General features: G+C 42.1%; 1 protein-coding gene across 2 annotated transcripts; it reads right to left on the minus strand.

Annotated features, from left to right (window-relative positions):
- Positions 1-290: 290 nt before the first annotated feature.
- On the minus strand, positions 291-11,553 carry LOC123112270 (isoamylase 3, chloroplastic). Of its 2 annotated transcripts, none has more exons than XM_044533218.1 (24): positions 11,223-11,553; positions 11,036-11,105; positions 10,862-10,936; positions 10,446-10,603; positions 9,992-10,085; positions 9,159-9,392; positions 8,972-9,076; positions 8,660-8,764; positions 8,428-8,562; positions 8,248-8,334; positions 7,845-7,902; positions 7,188-7,251; positions 5,949-6,048; positions 5,316-5,416; positions 4,866-4,917; positions 4,244-4,306; positions 3,571-3,660; positions 3,399-3,471; positions 2,162-2,241; positions 1,968-2,072; positions 1,774-1,872; positions 1,462-1,523; positions 1,221-1,332; positions 291-895 (listed from the first exon to the last, which is right to left on the minus strand). In XM_044533218.1, the coding sequence occupies exons 1-24, from the start codon at positions 11,327-11,329 to the stop codon at positions 782-784; spliced, it is 2,343 nt and encodes a 780-aa protein (XP_044389153.1). In that variant the 5' UTR covers positions 11,330-11,553; the 3' UTR covers positions 291-781. The 2 variants fall into 2 exon arrangements, with proteins under 2 accessions (XP_044389153.1, XP_044389154.1); XM_044533219.1 differs by having other exon boundaries at positions 11,036-11,093; positions 11,223-11,552.
- Between the last annotated feature and the right edge of the window lie 10,800 nt (positions 11,554-22,353).

A 22,353-nucleotide genomic window follows, 5' to 3' on the forward strand; every position in this document is an offset into this window, starting at 1 on the left:
GCGCCGGCCCCAGCCCTGCCCGGCGATCCCTGTTGGGGAAGCTGTAGCATTTCTCATGCCGCACATGTAGAAATCTCCTGCGTGCCAACCGCCGTCACCGTCAGTCCAGTGCGCGATGAGCATGGCACCGCCACTCCGTGGTCACAATCGCTACAGGCGGCTACAGGCAAGAACTCGGGGCAGTATGTTTAGTTCAGGGAATTGATGAAATGAAAATACCAGAACTTACCATCAACTTCTAGCATTAATCATGCCTCATGGCTCCATGCTCAAGATATTGCAATGGGACCTTTCAAGGCAAATGCACCCCTCGTATCTTTATTCTAGAATGTTATAATGTCACAAAAATACAAATTGAGTTGCAAACGAGGGCATTTCGGTGCCACATTATTATAGGAACAAAGAGCTTGGTAGCCATTCACAGGTCGAAGGAAGAATGAAAGAACAGACAGCTATGGACTAGATTCCCTCGAGACTTCTTATCCCCAACTAAATGGCTAGCAACTTCAGTCTACTTACATGTGGAACAGTGGAAACAAAGTGTGCCATTATTAGACAAAGCTCTATATACCAGTTGCAACTGTAGCTTCCGTCGGTCGATTTCACAGAGATGCGCCCGACTCCCAGCTCAAGAGTTTGTCACGCTTTGCAGCAGATGCATTGTCCAGGGCTAGGAGAGTAAGATCAGCGTACTGTTTTAACCAACTGACAACTCACCAAAATGAGTCGAAACTGACATTATTCTCATTCTTCCTTAAGACTGTGGCCTGTCTACTCCAATCTATGGGCTTGCCTTGAGCAAGATGGAAGAGAATGGAGCAATTCTATACCCTGATCCAGTAAGTGGCACCCCTTCCGGTGCAATATCGTTTGGTGATTCCAGGTTGGTATCCACCTGCAACAAGGACACAATAGCAGTTTCAGGCTAATTATCCATTAAACTTGTACTCCCTCCGATCCATATTGATTGACGCTGCTCTAGTACAAAGTTAGTAAAACACTAAACTAGAGCAGCGTCAATTAATATGGATCGGAGGGAATAGCAAGTTCAGAACTAAGCCACTTGCTTCCAGAAAATTGCAAAAATCTGTCTTTCTTGGAAAACATTGTGGAAAAAAATCAGTAGATTTGTCCAAGCAATAGATGTAGTAGCACGGGAGGAACTAGACAGTACGACCACTGAGTTACAAAAAGTTAGCAAGACCAGAAAGTATGCATACCACACGGTTCCAGTGTTTTTGTTGAGGGGCTGGGGGAATCACAGCATCCACAGAATAGTCATGGGCATTGAATGCCAAATAGATATCTCCACCAGAGTTGTGGTCGTGTATCCTACATTAATCGCCAAACAAAACAGTTGAGAAGACAAGAACTCATTGGCCATTGCAACCAAATTACAACAATACTATCATATGGTCAGAATGAATTACACGATCAAAACTGAAAGCCAAACTTCCTTACGTGAATGCCAAGAATTTGCTTTCCAAGTTATCCCAACAATCCTCGTGCCAAGTGACATCATTCTACAATCAAGAAAGATCAGAATGCAATGAAAACCTTTGGAAGAAAAATCAAACCAAGAGTTGCATATTTGAATCCTACAAAAGCTAGGAATTGTCGTTTCTAACATGCAATGCACAATAAGAGACCAGGGAGATCACATACTTAGCAAATACTCAACAGAAACTGATAACTATATTTCAGTAAAGGAAGAAATGTTTGTTTTCAATACGCCAGTCAACTGCAAGAACAACACTAAGAATTTGAACATACTTTACTGAGAAACCTGTCCCGTTTCAGTATTGGGTGGTTCTGACGGAACTTAATCATCTCTGAGAAAAACCTGAAATGGCCATATCTTCTTTCCGCCAACTGTATCACACGGACAGGGGGGGGGAAACAAGTTAGCATATAGATGTGGCACATCCATAACACATTTTGAATGGAAAACCAAAATAATATGTAACCTGTCCCCACTGGAAATTATTTATGCAGGTATCATGTCCATAGCTATTATTGTTTCCATAACGTGTATGACCATATTCATCTCCCATCAACATCATTGGGGTGCCCTGTTACAAAAAAATGTACACAATTAGTAATTTTTACATTATGCGATACCACGTAAAAGTCCAACTGTGGAGCGATCAATAATATTTACTTGAGAAATCATTAATGCCACATGGAAGTTCTTCATTTGTCTCGAACGCAGAGCTAATACATTTGAATCATTTGTTTCTCCTGTTTGGCAACAAGACCAAAATAGGTTGTTACCAACATTTAATATTTCAAATCTTTCAAAAACAAGCAACGAATATATCAATATATACTCCCTCCGTTCCTAAATATTTGTCTTTTTAGAGATTTCAAATGAACTACCACATACGGATGTATATAGACATATTTTAGAGTGTAGATTCACTCATTTTGCTCTGTATGTAGTCACTTGTTGAAATCTCTAGAAAGACAAATATTTAGGAACGGAGGGAGTACATAACATGATGGCGTTAAGTGAAACAAACTGAACTAATGTTCCTTCCAAAATATGATAACCATCCATGGTTGTATTTTCTCTGAGAAAACAGAAAGCTTGCGCCTCGATGCATTGATATAAAAATAGTAGTAACTGTAGAAGCCTAAGACTACGCTGAAGCAACCGACCACTCAAGACAAGACCACAACCGACGGTCACAAGACAGACATTACAACAAACATCACCAAACCAACCCTGGCCTAGATGCCATCCACACAAACGGACAGAACATGACGCCCATCACAAGAACAGAGAATCCAACTCCGCAAAGAAGGGCAGAATTGGGCTACTCCGCTTTGGAGGCGACATAGTTGTATTTGGTCTAATCGTGATACAGAAAGCTCCAGTACTAAGACTATGCATGAGTTCAGTGTCAAGCATACTACAAAATTAATTTTAAACTAAAAGAGCATTTTGTGTTCTCCTTCTTGTTGTGCAATACTATACTTCAGTCAAATATCTTAAGAACGGCGGCTCTGGAGGTCGCCTCTGTGTGTTGGGTGTCTCCTCTGGCTGCTTGGGTGGTTGAGTCGTCGACCCATTGGGTGCGCGGCCTCGGGGCCCGAGTGCTGTGTTGCTGATGTTTGTAAGCTGGAGGGGCAACTCCGGGTCGTGTGGTAGGGTGTCGACTAGGGTCGCTTGGGTGGCAGAGTAGTCGGCCAGTTGGGGGTGCAGCCTCGGGGCCGGTGTGTTTGTATGGCTCGTTGTATCAGTTTTCAGCCACTTTTCCTTATTAACTGGCCAATTCTCTTCTTATATATGAAAAGGCAGAGCTCCTTGGTTGCTCGAAGAAAAGAAAAAATTCTCTTTTCAGCTGCTAATTTCAATGTGAAGAGCAACGCATGATAATGAGTAATGATGGTACCTTCAACACCACAGTTCCAGCTAAAATTATCATTGCATCCATCACGTCCACCTTCTCCATTAGCATCGTTGTGCTATATAATTTTGGTCAAACAGAAAGCATATTAACATAGACACCACTACTTGTATAGAAGGACCTTAACTTTATAGTGTTTTGGTAATACTCGAGTTACCTTTAAGTTGTATGAAACAAGGTCACATAAGGTGAACCCATCATGTGCTATTATAAAGTTCACACCATGATGAGGCTTCCGCTGGTTCACCTGCCAATCAATATCACATCAAAACTTGATTTTACACGTCGTCCTGTTTTGAACTATGTAATCCTAAATCTTCCACATAAAAAGAAGTCTCAAAGCTTATTCACAGAGGCTCCTACCACCTCCATACATAGAGAACTGGTTTAAATTTCGAAATGACATCTCCAACAATATTCAGAGTACAGCCAATACCGTTAAGCATTTCGGTGGATCTTGCAGGAATTAATCAGAATGAGCATTGAAAACACTGCAATTAGAATTGCGTACAAAATAAATTTGGAGGTTGCATATGTTAAGAGCATAAGCTGCACCCTGATGACACTATGGAAATAGCAAGTGTATAGTTTCAACTTTCAACAACACTGAAGGCTTAAGCTCAGGAATTTCTTTTTCGCAAACACACACATAATTGTGTGTTTCCTGTATTTAGCTTAGGAATTTACAAATACTTTAAAAACTACTACAAAACATCAAGAAACAGGGCTCCAAAAGAAAGTATGTTTAGTGATGATATAACCAAGCAAGGAAAATCTTCAACTGATGGATAAAAAGGCAGGCAGGGAAAGAGCGCATCTGAACAAAATACCTGGTAGAGATCAGCAGATCCAGACACACGAGTTGCCAACACCCCCTTCATACCAGGGTCACCCTGCAAAAACCCTCAAAATTAGCGGCATTCAATCATTCATCAGTGCTTGCAGAAATAAAATTGGAAATATAACAAAGAAAGTAATCAGGACAAACTCTTTTGCAGAAGTGCACTCTAAATTCAGATCAAACGTTATCAAAATCCACTGATGCTAAAAAGGAAATATCTTGGTGTTGTAGGTCTTTGATGATTTAGTTATGATTGATTAAAAGACATTATGCTATGGAAAGCATGAGTGAGTAGAAGCAACAGCAGTCCATGGAAAATTAGGTCAGTAAATTTGAACAGGCCGAGAAGCCTCATGCATTCTTGAAAATTCTATATTCTTCTGTGGTAATATTTCTCTCTTTTAGCTGTTCTGGCCTTTTTTATCTTTCTGAGTTTTATATCTATAACTTGGTTTTTGTCAATATAAATATAAGATAGAGGATACTTAATTTTTCGCCACAACAAAAAGGTCATGAACAGAACCATCTAATGATCTGTCTTAAGAATATACGGAAACGATCGGGAATTTGGAGAATGGTAAAGATCAGGATCGGGATTTAGCAAACAGTACCTTGATGAACCTTCGAAGATCGTCTCTGTACTTTCCATTCCATTCAGCCCACCTACAAGAGCATTTGACTATATCTTAAATATTGACAATATTCACCAACAACATTGAAACGTATTCAGCTCTTCATATATTTGAAATTACCGGCAGCAAGTTTAGGCAACAAAAGGGACCACCATATGAAAATGAGTGCAGTTGTTAAGTACTCCCTCCGTCCCAAAATATAAGAGCGTTTTTGGCACTACACTACTGTTAAAAACGCTCTTATATTATGGGACGGAGGGGGTAATTTATAAATGATCATCGGAGCATTACATCAGCTATGTTAGAATAACAACAACTCTTTGTGCTACATTATCATCGCAGTGTAAAAATAGTTTAGTGCTAAACAGGAAACAAAAGTAAGAAAAATATACATATCCAGCAATTTCAATACACATAGTGCAAAATTACCTGTCCCAGTTAGGGAAACGCCCTACTAGATAAAGACCTCCACAATCCCAAGGTTCAGCAATTATCTTGCATCGAGATAACACAGAATCTTTGGCAATTTCCTGTGACCAGCAAAATAAACAATGAGATAAAATAACAACAAACATCATAGGCTGATAATTCTACAAAAAACACTAATGTAGGCTATCAGATGAACGTTGCAGTCTTGAGAAGGTGTGATATATCATTTGCAATTTCATAAATGTAAGGGGGCATTCAAAAGGTCACACATTCATAGGACCCTCAGGTTCCTCTAAATCTACTTCATTAATGAAGAGCTGAATATCTGATGATGAAATTTTGCATGATTGCACTAAATATCTGCCCGACAAATAGTTCAACAACTGAGAAAGAGAAAGCAAATACAGCATACAATGTTGTGAAGTCCATAAACTTCAAGGTGGCATTGGTTCATGTGAATTCATTAGGTGACAATTTGTATCCGATCAACCATAGTAAGATATGGACAATAGTTGATGTAAGAACTTATGTCTTGTGTTTTTATGATATCAATGAACTTCACTTGATTAAAAAGAGGAAAACTGTATCTCTGATTTGAAGTTAAACACTACAGTTCTGCAACTATAAAATTACCCTGATGAGTGGAGGAGCATCAAGAGGACTGCCATCTGGTCCACGACAAAGAACACTTGCAAGGTCAAACCGAAATCCATCTATGTGATACTCCTTAACCCTTGAAGCATCAAATAGTCATGCAAATAAGAAAACATACTTAAAATGATGAATTCTTTGAAAAAGAGATCATACGAAAATACTTGGTCTGAATTTTGTATCAAGATATGAATGAACTACTACAGTGCAGTTTTCTTGATCCTTTGGCTGCCTTGCACTAATACATTTAATATAGGATTTGTCAGTGCATACAATACTTTGATAAGGAGATCCCTAGCGACGTCACTCGTTCAAGGTTGAAAATACTTAGTCGGTCCACTCACAAGGCACAAGAGTCCACTCCCATGAGAATTGGTTGCTACCTGATGCTTCTACACCATGTCTTGGGTATGGACCGGACATCATGGGTACCAAGGAGTAAGGAAACAAGAATGATTGGCAAGCGAGGCTCAGTCTGGAGGCACAGCAAGCAACCGGTCCAACCAGAAACTCAGTGTGGGTTAGACAGGTCACATGTTTTTTTGGTCTAGCCTGTTCCGATCGAACTGGCTCCTATTCACTTCGCTGGTGTGAGTGGGTATAGAAGCAGAAGCCCACCTCTTTTAAGAACACAAATGGAAGTCATGAGCTTCACTCCCCTCCTATGGTTACAGCTTCCATGTCACCCTAGGATTGGGAGTTCCAGAGTTTCCCCACCAATGCTTTTGTTCCATGTGCAAGAACCATTTGTTGGGTGAGTTCTTTCTCAAAGGCTATGACATTGGCACTTGTTGCTGGCATCAATTGCTCAAGCAACTCGAGTCATCCATTCCCATTGCCTGAAGGCCAGGCCTCCCCGTATATTAACTGAAGAAGTCAAGTGACCTCATCAACTATAACGTGTCACAACCCAGATGATTTGATGGCTATGAATTAATGTGTGCAGTGTGTACTGCAACATAGAGGTAGTTTTCAGTAATTTCAGTCTATCAGTATCATCTTGATTTGATCATATAGATCCGACAGTTCAATTCCACATGCATATTTATTTACTTGTTAGCACTTGATTGTGAGAGTGGAACACAAGTATAAACAGGTGCTGTCAAAGCATTGACTATACTGATTATGAAGACTAAAGAAACGATCAACATGAAGACAGAAATATGCATAAACTAAAATGCAGTTGCTTGAAGTATAGAACAACATGCAAGTCGTGCATACCAATGTCTCAAGCTGTCGAGTACGAGTTCCATGACAACAGGATGGTTGCAGTTTAGTGTATTCCCTGGATTAAACCAATTATACTGTTAACACTTAGGAGTAGACACAAGTTCCACTTACTTGAAATTTTAAACGTACCAGAACATTAAGTAACTAGCCATCTAAATGTTATATCAACCAGATAATTAAGCAGGCTTCCAATATTTTTTTAACAAGGTTTCCTTATAGGTAGCAATGTGGCAGTCTCACATCAATGCATGGGTTGAGAAATATAGTGGCTGCAGCCAAATAATGACCAGGTGACCACTCTTAACCCTTCTACCAGTCAATATAGCACCTAACATGGCTGCAAGGTTCAGTCTGATGGCATGACGAAGATAATAAACATAGATTGAATCAACATTTATCATTTGAAATACATCACAACAAAGTAGCAGCCAGATATGCAGTTTATTTGCCTAGAAGCACACAATCGCAAGATAAATTAGCAAGGTACATGGTTAGTAAGCGGATCAGCAAAACAAGATACATTAACATCCTTAAAGCCGGAGCAACAAAGAACATACAAAGCATCAGGTAGCGCCCTAGAACATGTTCACCTATTACAAGCACGTCACAAACAATCAAGTAACAGAAGTTCAGGAATCATGGTTTTACCGCATCCCGAGAAGTTCAGCAGTTGAGAGTTGTTCTTCGGATCTAACATGTAATAAACCTGCATGAATGAAAGTAGTGTTTTTTGGTATAAATTCATGTAAAACCTGAAGCAGGTGTACACTTCTAAACACTTTGGGGTTTAGAACAGATTAACTTAACCTGGTCACAAATTTTACTTAGCCTTCTAAGGCCAGTGACTGTCTGACCCATTATAAAATAACAGGTCAAAAGGGTGGAGTGAGCAAACCCATACACAAATTCTGAGTTAAGCAGCCCTATTCCGATTCTAACCTAGTTCTTTTCAACCCGGAACAAAACACAGCCTACACATTAGAACTAAGAAAAGATAGAGCGACAAGCAGATAGGTGCCTTCGTCGGCTATAACTCAAATAGATAAATCACCTTGTTGTCGATGCCACGGAAAGAAGTAACATAAGGATTAGCATCATCTGCTTCATTCGTATGGTTGTAAACGACGTCCAGAATAACCTATACAAAATGATGATACCATTAAACACATGTTCTCATGTGGGATGAATAAGAATGCTACAATAGGTTGCCATATCTACTGGATGTCAATACCTCTATACCAGCTTTATGCAATGCCTTGACCATCTGCTTGAGCTCTCTGGAAGCAGCCAATGGTCCACCACCAGCACTTGCATAGCGGGTCATGGGAGCAAAAAAGTTGATTGTAGAATAACCCCATGTATTGACCTTCCAATTGAGAAGATGAAAAGTCATTCCACAATTGATTCCACTGATGAACCATAATGATGACATCATGCACAAAGTGGCATATCAGAATTTTTACCATGTGGTCCCTTGGGTTAGGGTACCTCTTGAACTCCAGCTCATCAAACTCAAAAACAGGTAGCAACTCCACTGCATTAACTCCGAGTTCAAGCAAATGTGGGATCTACAAAACCACAACTATTGCATGCATAAGTCATTAAACAATAGGCTTGAAGCCTTGAACACTGAAACCTAATATGCATATCAGGTTCCCAAAACTAGATCACTAAAATAATAGTGGGAATATATTTATTTCGCTAATAATTTCCAGTAAGGACCAAACAAATAATTGTGGTCACAAGCCACACAATAAGAAGAAATTAAAACTTACTTTGTCGATGAATCCTAGATAGCTTCCACGAACAGCTGGATCAAGCCCACTTGACTCATCCGCAGTGAAAGCGCGAACGTTCATTTCATATATAACTAGATCTGTCTAGATTAAAGAACAGAAGAAAAGCAGTGAACTTCATGTTCGGGATGCTTTCTGCATTTCTTCTATGAAATGATTCTAGTACCTCAGGCAAATTTGGAAGCTGGTAGTCAGCACCCCAGTCAAAAGGAGAGCTATCAAAATCATATGTTCCAAAAGGCTGGCTGGGCCCTTTATCAAGCCCAAAGTAATTTCGACCAGAAACTAGTTTCGCGTAAGGGTCAAGAAGAATAATGTTGCTATCAAACCTATGGCCTTGTTCCCATCCTTGAGGACCATTAACACGATATCCGTAAAGAACTCCAGAAGTGGGCAACCCCTGAAAGTACAGTTATAGAAGGCTTCATTCAGCATATATGCATGGGAAAATAAATAGAAGCAAAATAGGCACAGATTTCTCCTCCTAACAATAAATATTGTAAAGAACATAAGGATGTGTTTTCAGCCAAGACCAAAAGAGAACATAATGATTTCTCCTCCCAACAATAATATTGTAAAGAACATACGGATATGTTTTTCAGCCAAGACCAAAAAAGATAGATGTGTAACATGCTGGAAGCTTTTTTTATTGAAGGGTTTTTCTCCCTGATTTCATCCAGAAACCACAAAAATCCTTGCAGTAAACTGAAACATGCTAGAAGTGACACAGTGAGATAGCCAAAGTTATGAGCCTGCACTACTCATCAGTGCATTTTGTTTCTTTTTATGAATGAGTTGACATGATAAGACCAGTGCTTTCAAAATATATGATTCTCATAAAACTAAATCTTGTTTTGAAGAATATGTAATACAGATACACATGAGACGAATGATGGGATTCTTGTTCCATAAATGTCAGCCACACCAAGTTGTCAATGTTGAAAAGAATAATGCCTTATCTTCAAAGGTACAGATAACATCAAAGCTTCATAACAATACCTCCACCGACACATGCCATATATCTCCAGTTTTGTTCTTCTGGCAATCTAAAGCAAACTCCACAACTTTTTCACTTTCTTCATCCTTGGTTCCTCTGCAGGGCAATCCGGTATGTCAGACGATGAGACAAATCATATTTCATTGGAAAGAGAATGCGAGATAAACAAGCTAAAGCACAATGCTGATCAGCAAAAGGTTATTTCAACCAGGCCAACACCCAAGATCAACTAACAAAATGGCAACCTGGGAAACAAATAAACATCGTTTTGTGCACGATCTGCAACATACACAAACACTTGATCAAAGTGCGACGTATGGATGTGTTTTGGCTTTATGAACAACTAGTTTTGCGGAAAACCAGGATTCACGAGTCCTGGCCTAAAAGGCAAAAACAGTTAACTTAAATGACACTGAAAGCAACAAAACCACACAATTTAGGAAAGGTTGTCTGTACCTCTCAGGAAGCTTGATGCAGAGGGTGACAGAAGAAGCATGTTGAGAGAAAATCGCGAAGTTGAGACCACTTTCAACCTGTGACACTCCTAGAGGGGATGCTTTGCCGGAAGAATATTTCAAGGGCATTTCGGTACCCGCCATTGCGCTTTCCCTTTCCTGACGGTGTTACAGAATGAACATGCACTTTAGCAAAAATAATAACATGGTACAGAACGAGGAATAAGAATATTCAGCGTCATACAGTTAATGAATACAAACATATTCGCTTAGCGTGAGGTTTTACCAGGACGGTATCCCGACTGACCATGAATGTATATCAAACACTACACTGGTAGCTAAATGGATCGACGAACAAATACAGTGCTATACAACCATGCAGGGCATGAACACAGAACACTTGAGCGCCGGCGATACCTCGGTCACAATTCTCCCAGCATTACCAGTCTGAGCTCTCGCCGTAGTACTCCGCAAGGACCCAAATCGCTGTGCCTGCACCACGACACAAAATCCGCTCGGATCAATCCACCAATTAGAACGGAGACACGGATGCACCCCACGAACAAAAAGTACGAAAATCGAGACACCTGCCTTTCCGAATTGCCCTCCTCCGCACCCGGGCGCGACCCCAAGCCTGCTCGCCGCTACACTGCACGGGAACCTCGACCAAACACACGCACATCATTCAGAGCGGCAGATTGAACGGCACGAGAACGACAAAATGCAGCGCGGCGAAACGAGGCCGCGCGAACGGAGAGCGAAAAAAAGGGAAACCCACCGGTTCGGAAGCGCGGGGCGGACGGAGCTGCTGCTTCGGCGTGCGGTGGCGGTGGCGGCGGCGGCGGGACGCAGCGGGGAGCGATTTGTAGAGGCCGCCGAATCCATCCAAATGCGGGGGTGCTGGGCCGGGTAGCGGGAGGGATTTGGCTCGGGACCGGGGCTAGTTATAGGGGCTCGTGGACACGGTCATGGGGCGGCTCGCGGCTCTCGAGGTCGAGGGAGTGGAGCGGCGATGGGGAGCGCAAGTCGGAGCAGGAGGAGAAGGATGCGGTGATCTCACCTCGGGGAGGGCGCGCGGGGGCGACGGAAATGGGGGGCGGACACGTGGTGTCGCATGCGCGGGGCGGGGGCGGGGGCGGGGGATGGGAAGTGGACGGAGGACCTCCCTTCCGGCCCCGACGTGTGGTGTCGTCTCGTCATGTGCTTTCCATATACAACAGTTACCGGTAGTCTCAGTAGATGAGAAACGGTCGAACTCACGGACAGAACCTTGCTTTATCGAAAACTCTGAAAACATTATCTACACTACCTATTAAAAAGCAAACAAAATCTTCTCTAACACACCCACAAAATGTAAGTACATCGGATCAATTACCACCGCATGATTAGACTCCCTAAATAAATCTAACAGTTAACCTTAATCTAATCCCTTTTGTACGTGCGTTTAGCAATTTTATTGAGTGGCCGTACTCCACACTAGTCTAAGTTTTTTTTTTGCGAGGTACACTAGTCTAAATTACTCCCCACTATGGGTAGTCTCATAGTATGAGTATCACACCCCGCATCGGCAACTCCTACAATCACGTAGCGCACGCAATCCGAACTGCCATCAGTTAACCTCTCTTCCTTAATTAGCGCCTACTCAATTCCCATACGAAACCTCCATCCAAAAGAGAGAAATTTACCAAAGAGCATGCAAGCCGCCCGCCAATGCAAGAGAAACACCGCCGTCGGGACGCACGAGGAGCCCGCCGGAGGAGGCAGTTAGAAATCATATTTTGTCAGTAGGTTGGCGTACAAGGAGGATAAAGGAAAGCCCGTTTGTAGTTCAATTCGTTAGAACCAAATGGCACGTTGAGGAACCCAAAGCAACACACGAGGGAGGGAGAACAGGGCACATGATACGTCTTCAATGTATCTATAATTTTGATTGTTCCATGTTGTTATATTGTCATTCTTGGATGTTTTACAATCATTTTATAGCAATTTTATATCATTTTTAGGACTAACCTATTGACATAGTGCCCAGTGTCAGTTGTTGTTTTTTGCTTGTTTGTTACATCACAGAATACAATATCAAATGGAGTCCAAACGCAGCGAAACTTTTTGGAGAATTTTTATGGACCAGAAGGAACAACATGGGCCAAAGAAGTAACGGAGGGGTGCCCCAAGGGGGCACACCCCACCTGGGCGCCCAGGCGCACCCAGGTGGGTCGTGCCCACCTCGATGGCCTCCCGCACCGCCTCTTCGGCCTATATATACCCACATATTTCAGAAACCCTAGGGGAGTCGACAAAACACAATTCCAGCCATCGCAAGTTCCAGAACCACGAGATCCAATCTAGACACCATCACGGAGGGGTTCATTATCCTCATTGGTGCCTTTCTGATGATGCGTGAGTAGTTCATTGTAGACCTATGGGTCCCTAGACAGTAGCTAGATGGCTTCCTCTCTCTCTTTTGATTCTCAATACAATGGTCTCTTGGAGATCTATTTGATCTAACTCTTTTTGCGGTGTGTTTCTTGGGATCCAATGAACTTTGAGTTTATGATCAGATCTATTTATCCATGAAAGTTATATGAGTTTTGATCTCTTATATGCATGATTAATTATAGCTTCATATTTCTTCTTCGAATCTTTGATTTAGTTAGGCCGACTAGATCAATTTTTTTTGCCATGAGAAGAGGTGTTTTGTGATGGGTTCGATCTTGCGGTGTTCTTTCCCAATGACAGAAGGGGTAGCAAGACACGTATTGGTCATTGCTATTAAGGATAACAAGATGGGGTCTATTCCTACATGAATAGATATCGTCTACATCATGTCATCGTTCTTATTGCATTACTCCGTTTCTCCATGAACTTAATATACTAGATGCATGATGGATAGTGGTCGATGTGTGGAGTAATAGTAGTAGATGCAGGCAGGAGTCGGCCTACTAATCTTGGACATGATGCCTATATATTGATCATTGCCTGGATATCATCATAATTGTTTGAGGTTCTATCAATTGCCCAACAGTAATTTGTTTACCCATCGTGTGCTATTTCTTGAGAGAAGCCACTAGTGAAATCTACGGCCCTCGGGTCTATTCTTCATCATATTTGCTTTGAGATTGATACGTCTCCAACTTATCTATATTTTTTATTGTTCCATGCTATTATATTATCTGTTTTGGATGTTTTATATGCATTAAGATGCTATTTTATATGATTTTTGGAACTAACCTATTAACCTAGAGCCCAGTGCCAGTTCCTGTTTTTTCCTTGTTTTAGAGTTTTGTGGAAAAGGAATACCGAACGGAGTCCAAACGGAATAAAACCTTTTCGATGATTTTTCTTGGACCAGAAGACACCCAGGAGACTTGGAGTGCAAGTCCGAAAGAGCCACGAGGCGGCCACAAGGGTGGAGGGCGCGCCCAAGGGGGTAGGGCGCGCCTCCCAACCTTGTGGGCCCCTCGGCGACCCCCTGACCTAGATCTTCCTCCTATATATACTCTTATTCCCCAAAAACCACCAGAAGAGCCATGAAACCACTTTTCCACCGCCGCAACCTTTCGTACCCATGAGATCCCATCTAGGGGCCTTTTCCAGCATCCTGCCGGAGGGGGATTCGATCACGGAGGGCTTCTACATCAACACCATTGCCTCTCTGATGAAGCGTGTGTAGTTTACCACAGACCTACGGGTCCATAGCTAGTAGCTAGATGGCTTCTTCTCTCTCTTTGATTCTCAATACAAAGTTCTCCTCAATGTTCTTGGAGATCTATTCGATGTAATACTCTTTTGCGGTGTGTTTGCCGAGATCCGATGAATTGCGGATTTATGATCAGCTTATCTATGAATATTATTTGAATCTTCTCTAAATTCTTATATGCATGATTTGATATCTTTGCAAGTCTCTTCGAACTATCGATTTGGTTTGGCCAACTAGATTAGTTTTTCTTGCAATGGGAGAAGTGCTTAGCTTTGGGTTCAATCTTGCGGTGTCCTTTCCCAGTGACCGTAGGGGCAGCAAGGCACGTATTGTATTGTTGCCATCGAGGATAAAAATATGGGGTTTTCATCATATTGCTTGAGTTAATTCCTCTACATCATGTCATCTTGCTTAATGCGTTACTCCGTTCTTTATGAACTTGATACTCTAGATGCATGCTGGATAGCGGTCGATGTGTGGAGTAATAGTAGTAGATGCATAACCGTTTCGGTCTACTTGACACGGACATGATGCCTATATTCATGATCATTGCCTTAGATATTGTCATAACTTTTGCGCTTTTCTATCAATTGCTCGACAGTAATTTGTTCACCCACCGTAATAAATTCTATCTTGAGAGAAGCCTCTAGTGAAACCTATGGCCCCCGGTGTCGGTGTCAAAACCAGCCGATCTCGGGTAGGGGGTCCTGAACTGTGCGTCTGAGGATCGAAGGTAACAAGGGACACTGGGAACACGATGTTTACCCAGGTTCGGGCTCTGTCGATGGAGGTAAAACCCTACTTCCTGCTTGAATGACTTTGATGAGTATACGGGTTACAAGAGTTGATCTACCTCGAGATCGTAATGGCGAAACCCTAGATGTCTAGCCTATATGAATTCTGATAGCCTCTACGAACTAAACCCTCCAGTTTATATGGACACCAGAGGGGCCTAGGGTTGTACAGAGTCGGTTTACAGAAGAAGGAAACTATACACCCGGACGCCAACCTTGCCATCCATGCAAAGGAGAGTCTCATCCAGACACGGGGAAAGGTCTTCTACCTTGTATCTTCATGGCCCATCAGTCCGACCCATAACACACAACCCGGACACCCAAGGACACCTTAATCCAGGACTCCCTTAGTAGCCCCTGAACTTGCCTTCAATGACGACGTAGTATCCGGCTTATGTCTTCGGCTTTGCAAGGCGGGTTCTTCATTCATACTTCTGATTGACAACGGTCTGGCTCTGACGTCGATGTGCTGCCTTTATGATCCCTTCCTAAGGTCGCTTCGATTTCTGCGTGCCGAATGAATACGAATGGTCAATGGTTTTTTGCAAATAAGCCCCTCACCACGCGCAGACGGCATCTATATAAGGATATGTAGATCCCCAAATGCCATCCCATGTCGTGCAAAAGGAAAACCGTCAAGATTAGCCATGAACAAAGCTTTCCAACATGGCCAGCGCCCCAGGCTCTTCTTCGTGCCGCCATGGCCCTCAAGAGGGTGATTGCTAGAGTTGCTTCGTGCCTCATCTTCAGTTGAGCCATCTCCAGACGCAGGGCTATCTTCCCCTTGCAGATATAGTCCCTATTCGAGCGGGACTGGTCTCAATCAGCAACGATGTGATGTCCGAGAATTTCCCCAACCCCAATAAGGAGGAGAGAGTGTGCTTCGTCCCATTCCTAATGTGGGGCCTAGGATTTCCAATCCATCCCTTTCTCAGGGGCCTATTGGAATTTTACGACATCCAACTACACAACCTTACCCTAGGTTTGATTCTGCACATCTCAGGTTTCGTTGCCCTTTGCGAACTATTCCTCAGCATTGAGGCCCATTTTGAATTATGGAAGAAGTCATTTTGCCTCGTTCCTCGCCATCGAGGAGACTCTATATTTGAAGTGGGCGGCGCTGAAGTATGGCGCATAGCCAGATCTGGATACCTCATTGGAACTCCCAAAGAGGTGTACCAACAGTGGTCTTCGGAATGGTTTTATATGGACGATGTCCCACTACCGTTCGGTGCGGCCTTCCTGAATTTTCCAGTGCTCCTTTAAAGAAGCGCCTTAATTGGCATCCTCGAAGTCCCAAGGAAGAAGACGGTGCAGAGATAAAGAGGTTGGTCAGCAAGGTCAGGCTGCTAGCCCATACCGAGCTCTCGATAGTTGAGGTCATGGCTATTGCAATAAAGAGGTGTGTCCAGCCTCTCCAATCCAGAGTAACTCCCTTATGGTGTTACAACGGAGAAGATGGCACGTCCCGTTACAGGCGAAAGGATCCGGATACCCCAGCCGAACTGGCCACAATCTTGGTCGATCTGTATAAGGGTGAGAAAGAAGATTTTCTTCGCTTAAACTGCCGAGAAGGCTACTCCATGTACAATCCCATTGAATGGGTAAGATTTCGATTGTCTGTGTTATTTTATTGTTGTTACAGATACTAATCAAATTTTCCCTTTGTTACCACAAATAGTCATGGAGGAAGATGACCGAGGACGTCCACTGTCCCACTCCACAGCCAGAGGATCATAACCGTGATGGAGACCCTGACTTTTGCAAGGATCCGGACATATACATAGAGTTCGATGATGTTTTTTTTATCAAACGAGCCTTGACGGCTCGGAAGTGGCTATCACCGCCGACTACCCCTGCTCTATCCCTTCTGCATCGTGAGTATTCGGAGGGCTCTTGAAAGGAAACCCTTATCTACACTTTTGCTCATTATACTGATCCAGATTTTAATAGGATCAATGCTCAGCGGACCGTACCTCCTCTAGGGTAGCCCCCACATAGGGTAGTCGTTCGAAGCGAAGGGGGACCGGGAGTGCTGCTGAAGCCTCTCCGCCTTTTAAGAGGTACGTCCGCTTTAATACATGCCTGGGTATGAGTTCGGTTTGTTCAAAGTCTCCTTTATTCTTGATGTGGGAGAAACACGCGACAGACGGTGGGAAAACGCCCTGTTAGCCGAATGTCCGCCAATCCGGTGCCGAACTCGTCAACTAGGACAGGAGCTGATGCAATGCCAGTTCTGCCGCCTCCTGAGGATTCGGACGACGTGTCTGTCATGAATTCCGAAGTGGAGAATGTGATGAATCATCGTTGATTGAAAGAGGGCATGCGCACTCCGGCCTTTTCTGAGCAAGAATTTACTGCACTCAGTTCGGTGGATGCATACATCCGAGCGGCTCGAGACGGTCTTGCCGGAGTCACTCAATTGTTCTCAAAGGACATACATGTAAAAGTTTATGCAATTTGTGTAGTCATATGTCAGTAGCCCCCGAGACTTGATGCGGTGAGGCAAACCGATTTAAGGATCGATACTATCTGCAGGTTCTTAAAGAAAAGAACACTGCGCTAGCCCAGGAGCTGAAAACAAATCAGACGTAGCTGAAGGTTATCACCGCCGAACTGGAGGAAATGAAAAAGAGCGCTATGGGCGCGCCCGGGGAGAAAACTCATGAGGGGGAAAAGAACAAACAATTCAAAGAGATAAAGAGATTGAGGGCTCAGTTATCGGCTGTGCAAAAAGAAAATGAAAGACTGAAAGGCGTCATGTTCGGTATGTCTTTCCTTTTTTATGTCAAACCACCCTAGGTGCTCAAGTTTAGTCCATAGATCGGAATGTCATGACTCTATTGCCACAGGCCTGTTGACTAGTCGACCGGAGGAAGAAGTGTCTGGATTTCAAGGCGACGTGCTGAAGGAACTGTCCATGGTACATGCTCGGGCCTGGAAAGCCATGAAGACTATGGTGAAGGCTTTATGGCCATCTGATACCCCTCCAGAAAGTACTTATCAGAAAAGCTGTAGCGCTCCCACTCACTTTCTTGTAAATATAGGCTTCACTGCAAGTCTGTATAAAACTATATGCTTTGATCAACTCATCAAAGCGTATATTCCAACTCCGAGATGCTTGCATCAGTCCATAGATGGATCGCTGCAGCTTGCACATTTTGTTAGCACCTTTAGGATTGACAGAACCTTTTTGGTTGCATCATATACAACTCTTCTTTAAGAAATCCATTAAGGAATGTAGTTTGACATCCATTTGCCAGATTTCATAAAATGTGGCAATTGCTAACATGATTTGGACAGACTTAAGCATCACTATGAGTGAGAAAATCTCATCGTAGTCAACACCTTGAACTTGTCAAAAACCTTTTTCAACAAGTCTAACTTTGTAGATAGTAACACTATTATCAGCGTCCGTCTTCCTTTTGAAGATCCATTTATTTTATATTGCTTGTCGATCATCGGGCAAGTCAACTGATAATCCCCAAGTGCAGGGAATCATCGTAGCAATTCCCAAAGGTGGAAGTGATAAGTATGCAGTGTCAAACCCATAAGGAGCTAAAGGTAAGATCAATATTCTCTCAAGCCCTATCTGCCACTGATACGACTCTACGTGCACCGAACATTTGCTTCCAACTAGAAACAAGAAATAAAAGTGCGTTATGGGTATAAAGAGGATAACTTTGCATGATATTGGAGAGCTAAAATATGAAAGTAGGTGTTGTTATCATAAAGGTAGAATATATTACTAAATATTATAAATAGCGAGTGTGGAATAATGGTGGATCGGTGTGCGGGATTGTCCTAGGCAATTGTTAACAAGATCGGTAGTCGTCATTGCAATTTCATACGAGGGAGAGGCATAAGCTAACATACTTTCTCTACTTGGATCATATGCACTTATGCTTGGAACTCTAGCAAGCATCCGCAACTACTAAAGATCATTAAGGTAAAACCCAACCATAGCATTAAAGCATCAACTCCCCTTTATCCCATATGCAACAACCCCCTTACTCGGGTTTGTGTTTCAGTCACTCACGCAACCCACTATAAGTGAATCATGAACGTATTGCAACACCCTACAGCGGGAATCCCTCACGCTTGCACGACATGGAGGGCACCATAGGACAACACCAAAATAAAACATACAACTCGTACCAATCTAGACAATCAATCAACTCAAGGACAAAAGATATCTACTCAAAACATCATAGGATGGCAACACTTCATTGGATCATAATATGTGGCATAAAACACCATGTTCAAGTAGGGATTACAGCGGGGTGTGGGAGAGTGGACCGCGTAAAAGAGATGAGGATGGTGATGATGATGGTGATGTTGATGAAGACGATCACCGCAGCGAGGATTCCCCTCCCGATGGCACTCCGGTGCCACCAAGAGAGAGGAGGAGAGGTTCTCCCCCTTGTGCTTCCTCCTCCATGGCTTTCCCCCTCTGGTCCTTGGCCTTCATGGCAATGATGGCCCCTCCGAGATCCTCCTCCATGGCCTCCGGTGATGATGGCCCCCTCCGGCAGGGTGCCGGAGAGGGCCTAGATTGATTTCTCGTGGCTACAGAGGCTTGCGGCAGTGGAACTTCTGATCTAGGTTATTTCCCGAAGGTTTCTGTATTTATAGGATTTTTTGGCGTAGGTTTCAAGTCAGGGGGGTCTCAAGGCTGTCCACGAGATAGGGGGGCGCGCCCCCCACCCTTGTGGGTAGCCCAGGACTCTTTTGGGCCAACTCCGATGCTCCGTGGTCTTCTTTTGGTCCATAAAAAATCATCAAAAATTGGCACGTCAATTGGATTCCGTTTGGTATTCCTTTTCTGTAAAACTCAAAAACAAGGAGAAAACAGAAACTGGCACTGGGCTCTAGGTTAATAGGTTAGTCCCAAAAATCATATAAAATGGCATATAAATGCATATAAAACATCATAGATGGATTATATAATAGCATGAATACTTCATAAATTATAGATACATTGGAGACGTATCAACATCCCCAAGCTTAATTCCTGCTCGTCCTCGAGTAGGTAAGTGATAAAAGAAATAATTTATGAAGTGTGAATGCTAGCAGGTGCACAAGTTTGAGCAATGATAATTTCAATCACCTTTTCTAGCATTAATAAGTGTCATAATAGTATCTTATCTCATAAAACTTTTCATGATCAAGTAACAATCTATTCACAATGTCAAGTATGGTTCAGAAACTTCATTGAGAACTAACAAACTATAATATCAGTCATTGAATTGCAATTTATCATAACATCGAAAAGAGTCAAGAATAGAGCTTTTCAGCAAGTCCACATACTCAACTATCATATAGTCTTCTACAATTACCAACACTCACGCAATACTTGTGGTTATGGAGTTTTAATCGGACACTGAGAAAGATAGGGGCTTACAATTTCGCCTCCCAACGTATTCACCTTTAGGTGATGTCAAAAATAATAGCTCATGCTAACTTACATCCAATTGGATATATATATCAGGATCTTTCCAACACGAGGTGCTTGCCAAAGGATAAAATGAAAAGGGGAAAGGTGAGGATCACCTTGACTCTTGCATAATATAAAAGACATAAAGTAAAAGATAGGCCCTTCGCAGAGGGAAGCAGAGGTTGTCATGCGCTTTTATGGTTGGATGCACAAAATCTTAATGCAAAAGAACGTCACTTTATATTGCCACTTGTATATGGACATTTATTATGCAGTCCGTCGCTTTTATTGCTTCCATAACAAGATCGTATAAAGCTTATTTTCTTCACACTAATAGATCATACATATTTAGAGAGCATTTTTTATTGCTTGCACCGATGACAACTTACTTGAAGGATCTTACTCAATCCATAGGTAGGTATGGTGGACTCTTATGGCAAAACTTGGTTCAAAGATATTTGGAAGCACAAGTAGTATCTCTACTTGGTGCAAGGAATTTGGCTAGCATGAGGGGGAAAGGCAAGCTCAACATGTTTAGGAAGATCCATGACAATATACTTTAACTGAGATGTGAGAAAACATAAACCATTACGTTGTCTTCCTTGTCCAACATCAACTCTTTAGCATGTCATACTTAATGAGTTCTCACAATCATAAAAGATGTCCAAAATAGTATATTGATATGTGAAGCTTCTCTTTCTTTATTACTTCCTATTAATTGCAACGATGACCAAAACTATGTTTGTCAACTCTCAACAACTTTTATGCCTCATACTCTTTATATGTGAAGTCATTACTATCCATGTTATAAGCATATGAAACATATATAAATTCAGATTTATGACATTCAATTCATTCCCCCATGTACTCATAGAATATACATGAAGCACATGAGTAAATGACAAACTACTCCAAAAGATATGAGTGAAGGACACTGAGTAGTCAAATAATTAACTAGCCATGAGAGGGTTCCTTTTTTATTCATTATTTCAGATCCAATGATTTTATTCAAACAACAAGTAAAATTGAAAATACGCTCCAAGCAAAACACATATCATGTGACGAATAAAAATATAGCTCATAGTAAGGTATACCGATAGTTTTGAAGACGAAAGAGGGGATGCCTTCTGGGGCATCCCCAAGCTTAGGCGCTTGAGTCTTCCTTGAATATTACCTTGGGGTGCCTTGGGCATCCCCAAGCTTAGGGTCTTCCCGCTCCTTATTCTCCTCCTGTCAATATCTCACCCAAAACTTGAAAAGTTCAACCACACAAAACTTAATGGAACTTCGTGAGATATGTTAGTATGATAAAGAGTAAACCATTCACTTTGGTGCTGTAAAAGACAAGGTTCATAATTGTTTTCACACAATCCCTACTGTACCATATCATTTCTACAATTTATATTGCGAAATATAAGCCATAGAAACTAGAAAACAAGCAAACTATGCGATGAAAACAGAATCTGTCAGAAACAGAACAGTCTGTAATGATCTGAAGAATAACCATACTTATGCTACTCCAACAATTATGAAATACATTGGTGGACGTGAGGAATTTGTCTATTAATCTTCTGCAAAAAGAATCAACTCAAAAGCACTTTCTTGTAAAAATGATAGCTAATCTTGTGAGCGTAAAGTTTCTGTTTTTTACAGCAAGATCACATTAACTCTCACCCAAGTCTTCCCAAAGGTCTTACTTGGCAATTTATTGAAACAAAAGCTATAGAACTTGATTACTACAGTAGCTTAATCATGTAGACACACAAAAACAGTAAGGGTAAATATTGGGTTGTCTCCCAACAAGAGCTTTTCTTTAATGCCTTTTAGCTAGGCATGATGATTTCAATGATGCTCACATAAAAGATAAGAGTTGAAACATAAAAAGAGCATCATGAAGAATATGACTAGCACATTTAAATCTAACCCACTTCATATGCATAGGGATTTTGTGAGCACACAATTTATAGGAACAAGAATCAAC

Source organism: Triticum aestivum, chromosome 5B (assembly GCF_018294505.1).
Source record: "Triticum aestivum cultivar Chinese Spring chromosome 5B, IWGSC CS RefSeq v2.1, whole genome shotgun sequence".
Classification (NCBI taxonomy): Eukaryota; Viridiplantae; Streptophyta; class Magnoliopsida; order Poales; family Poaceae; genus Triticum; species Triticum aestivum.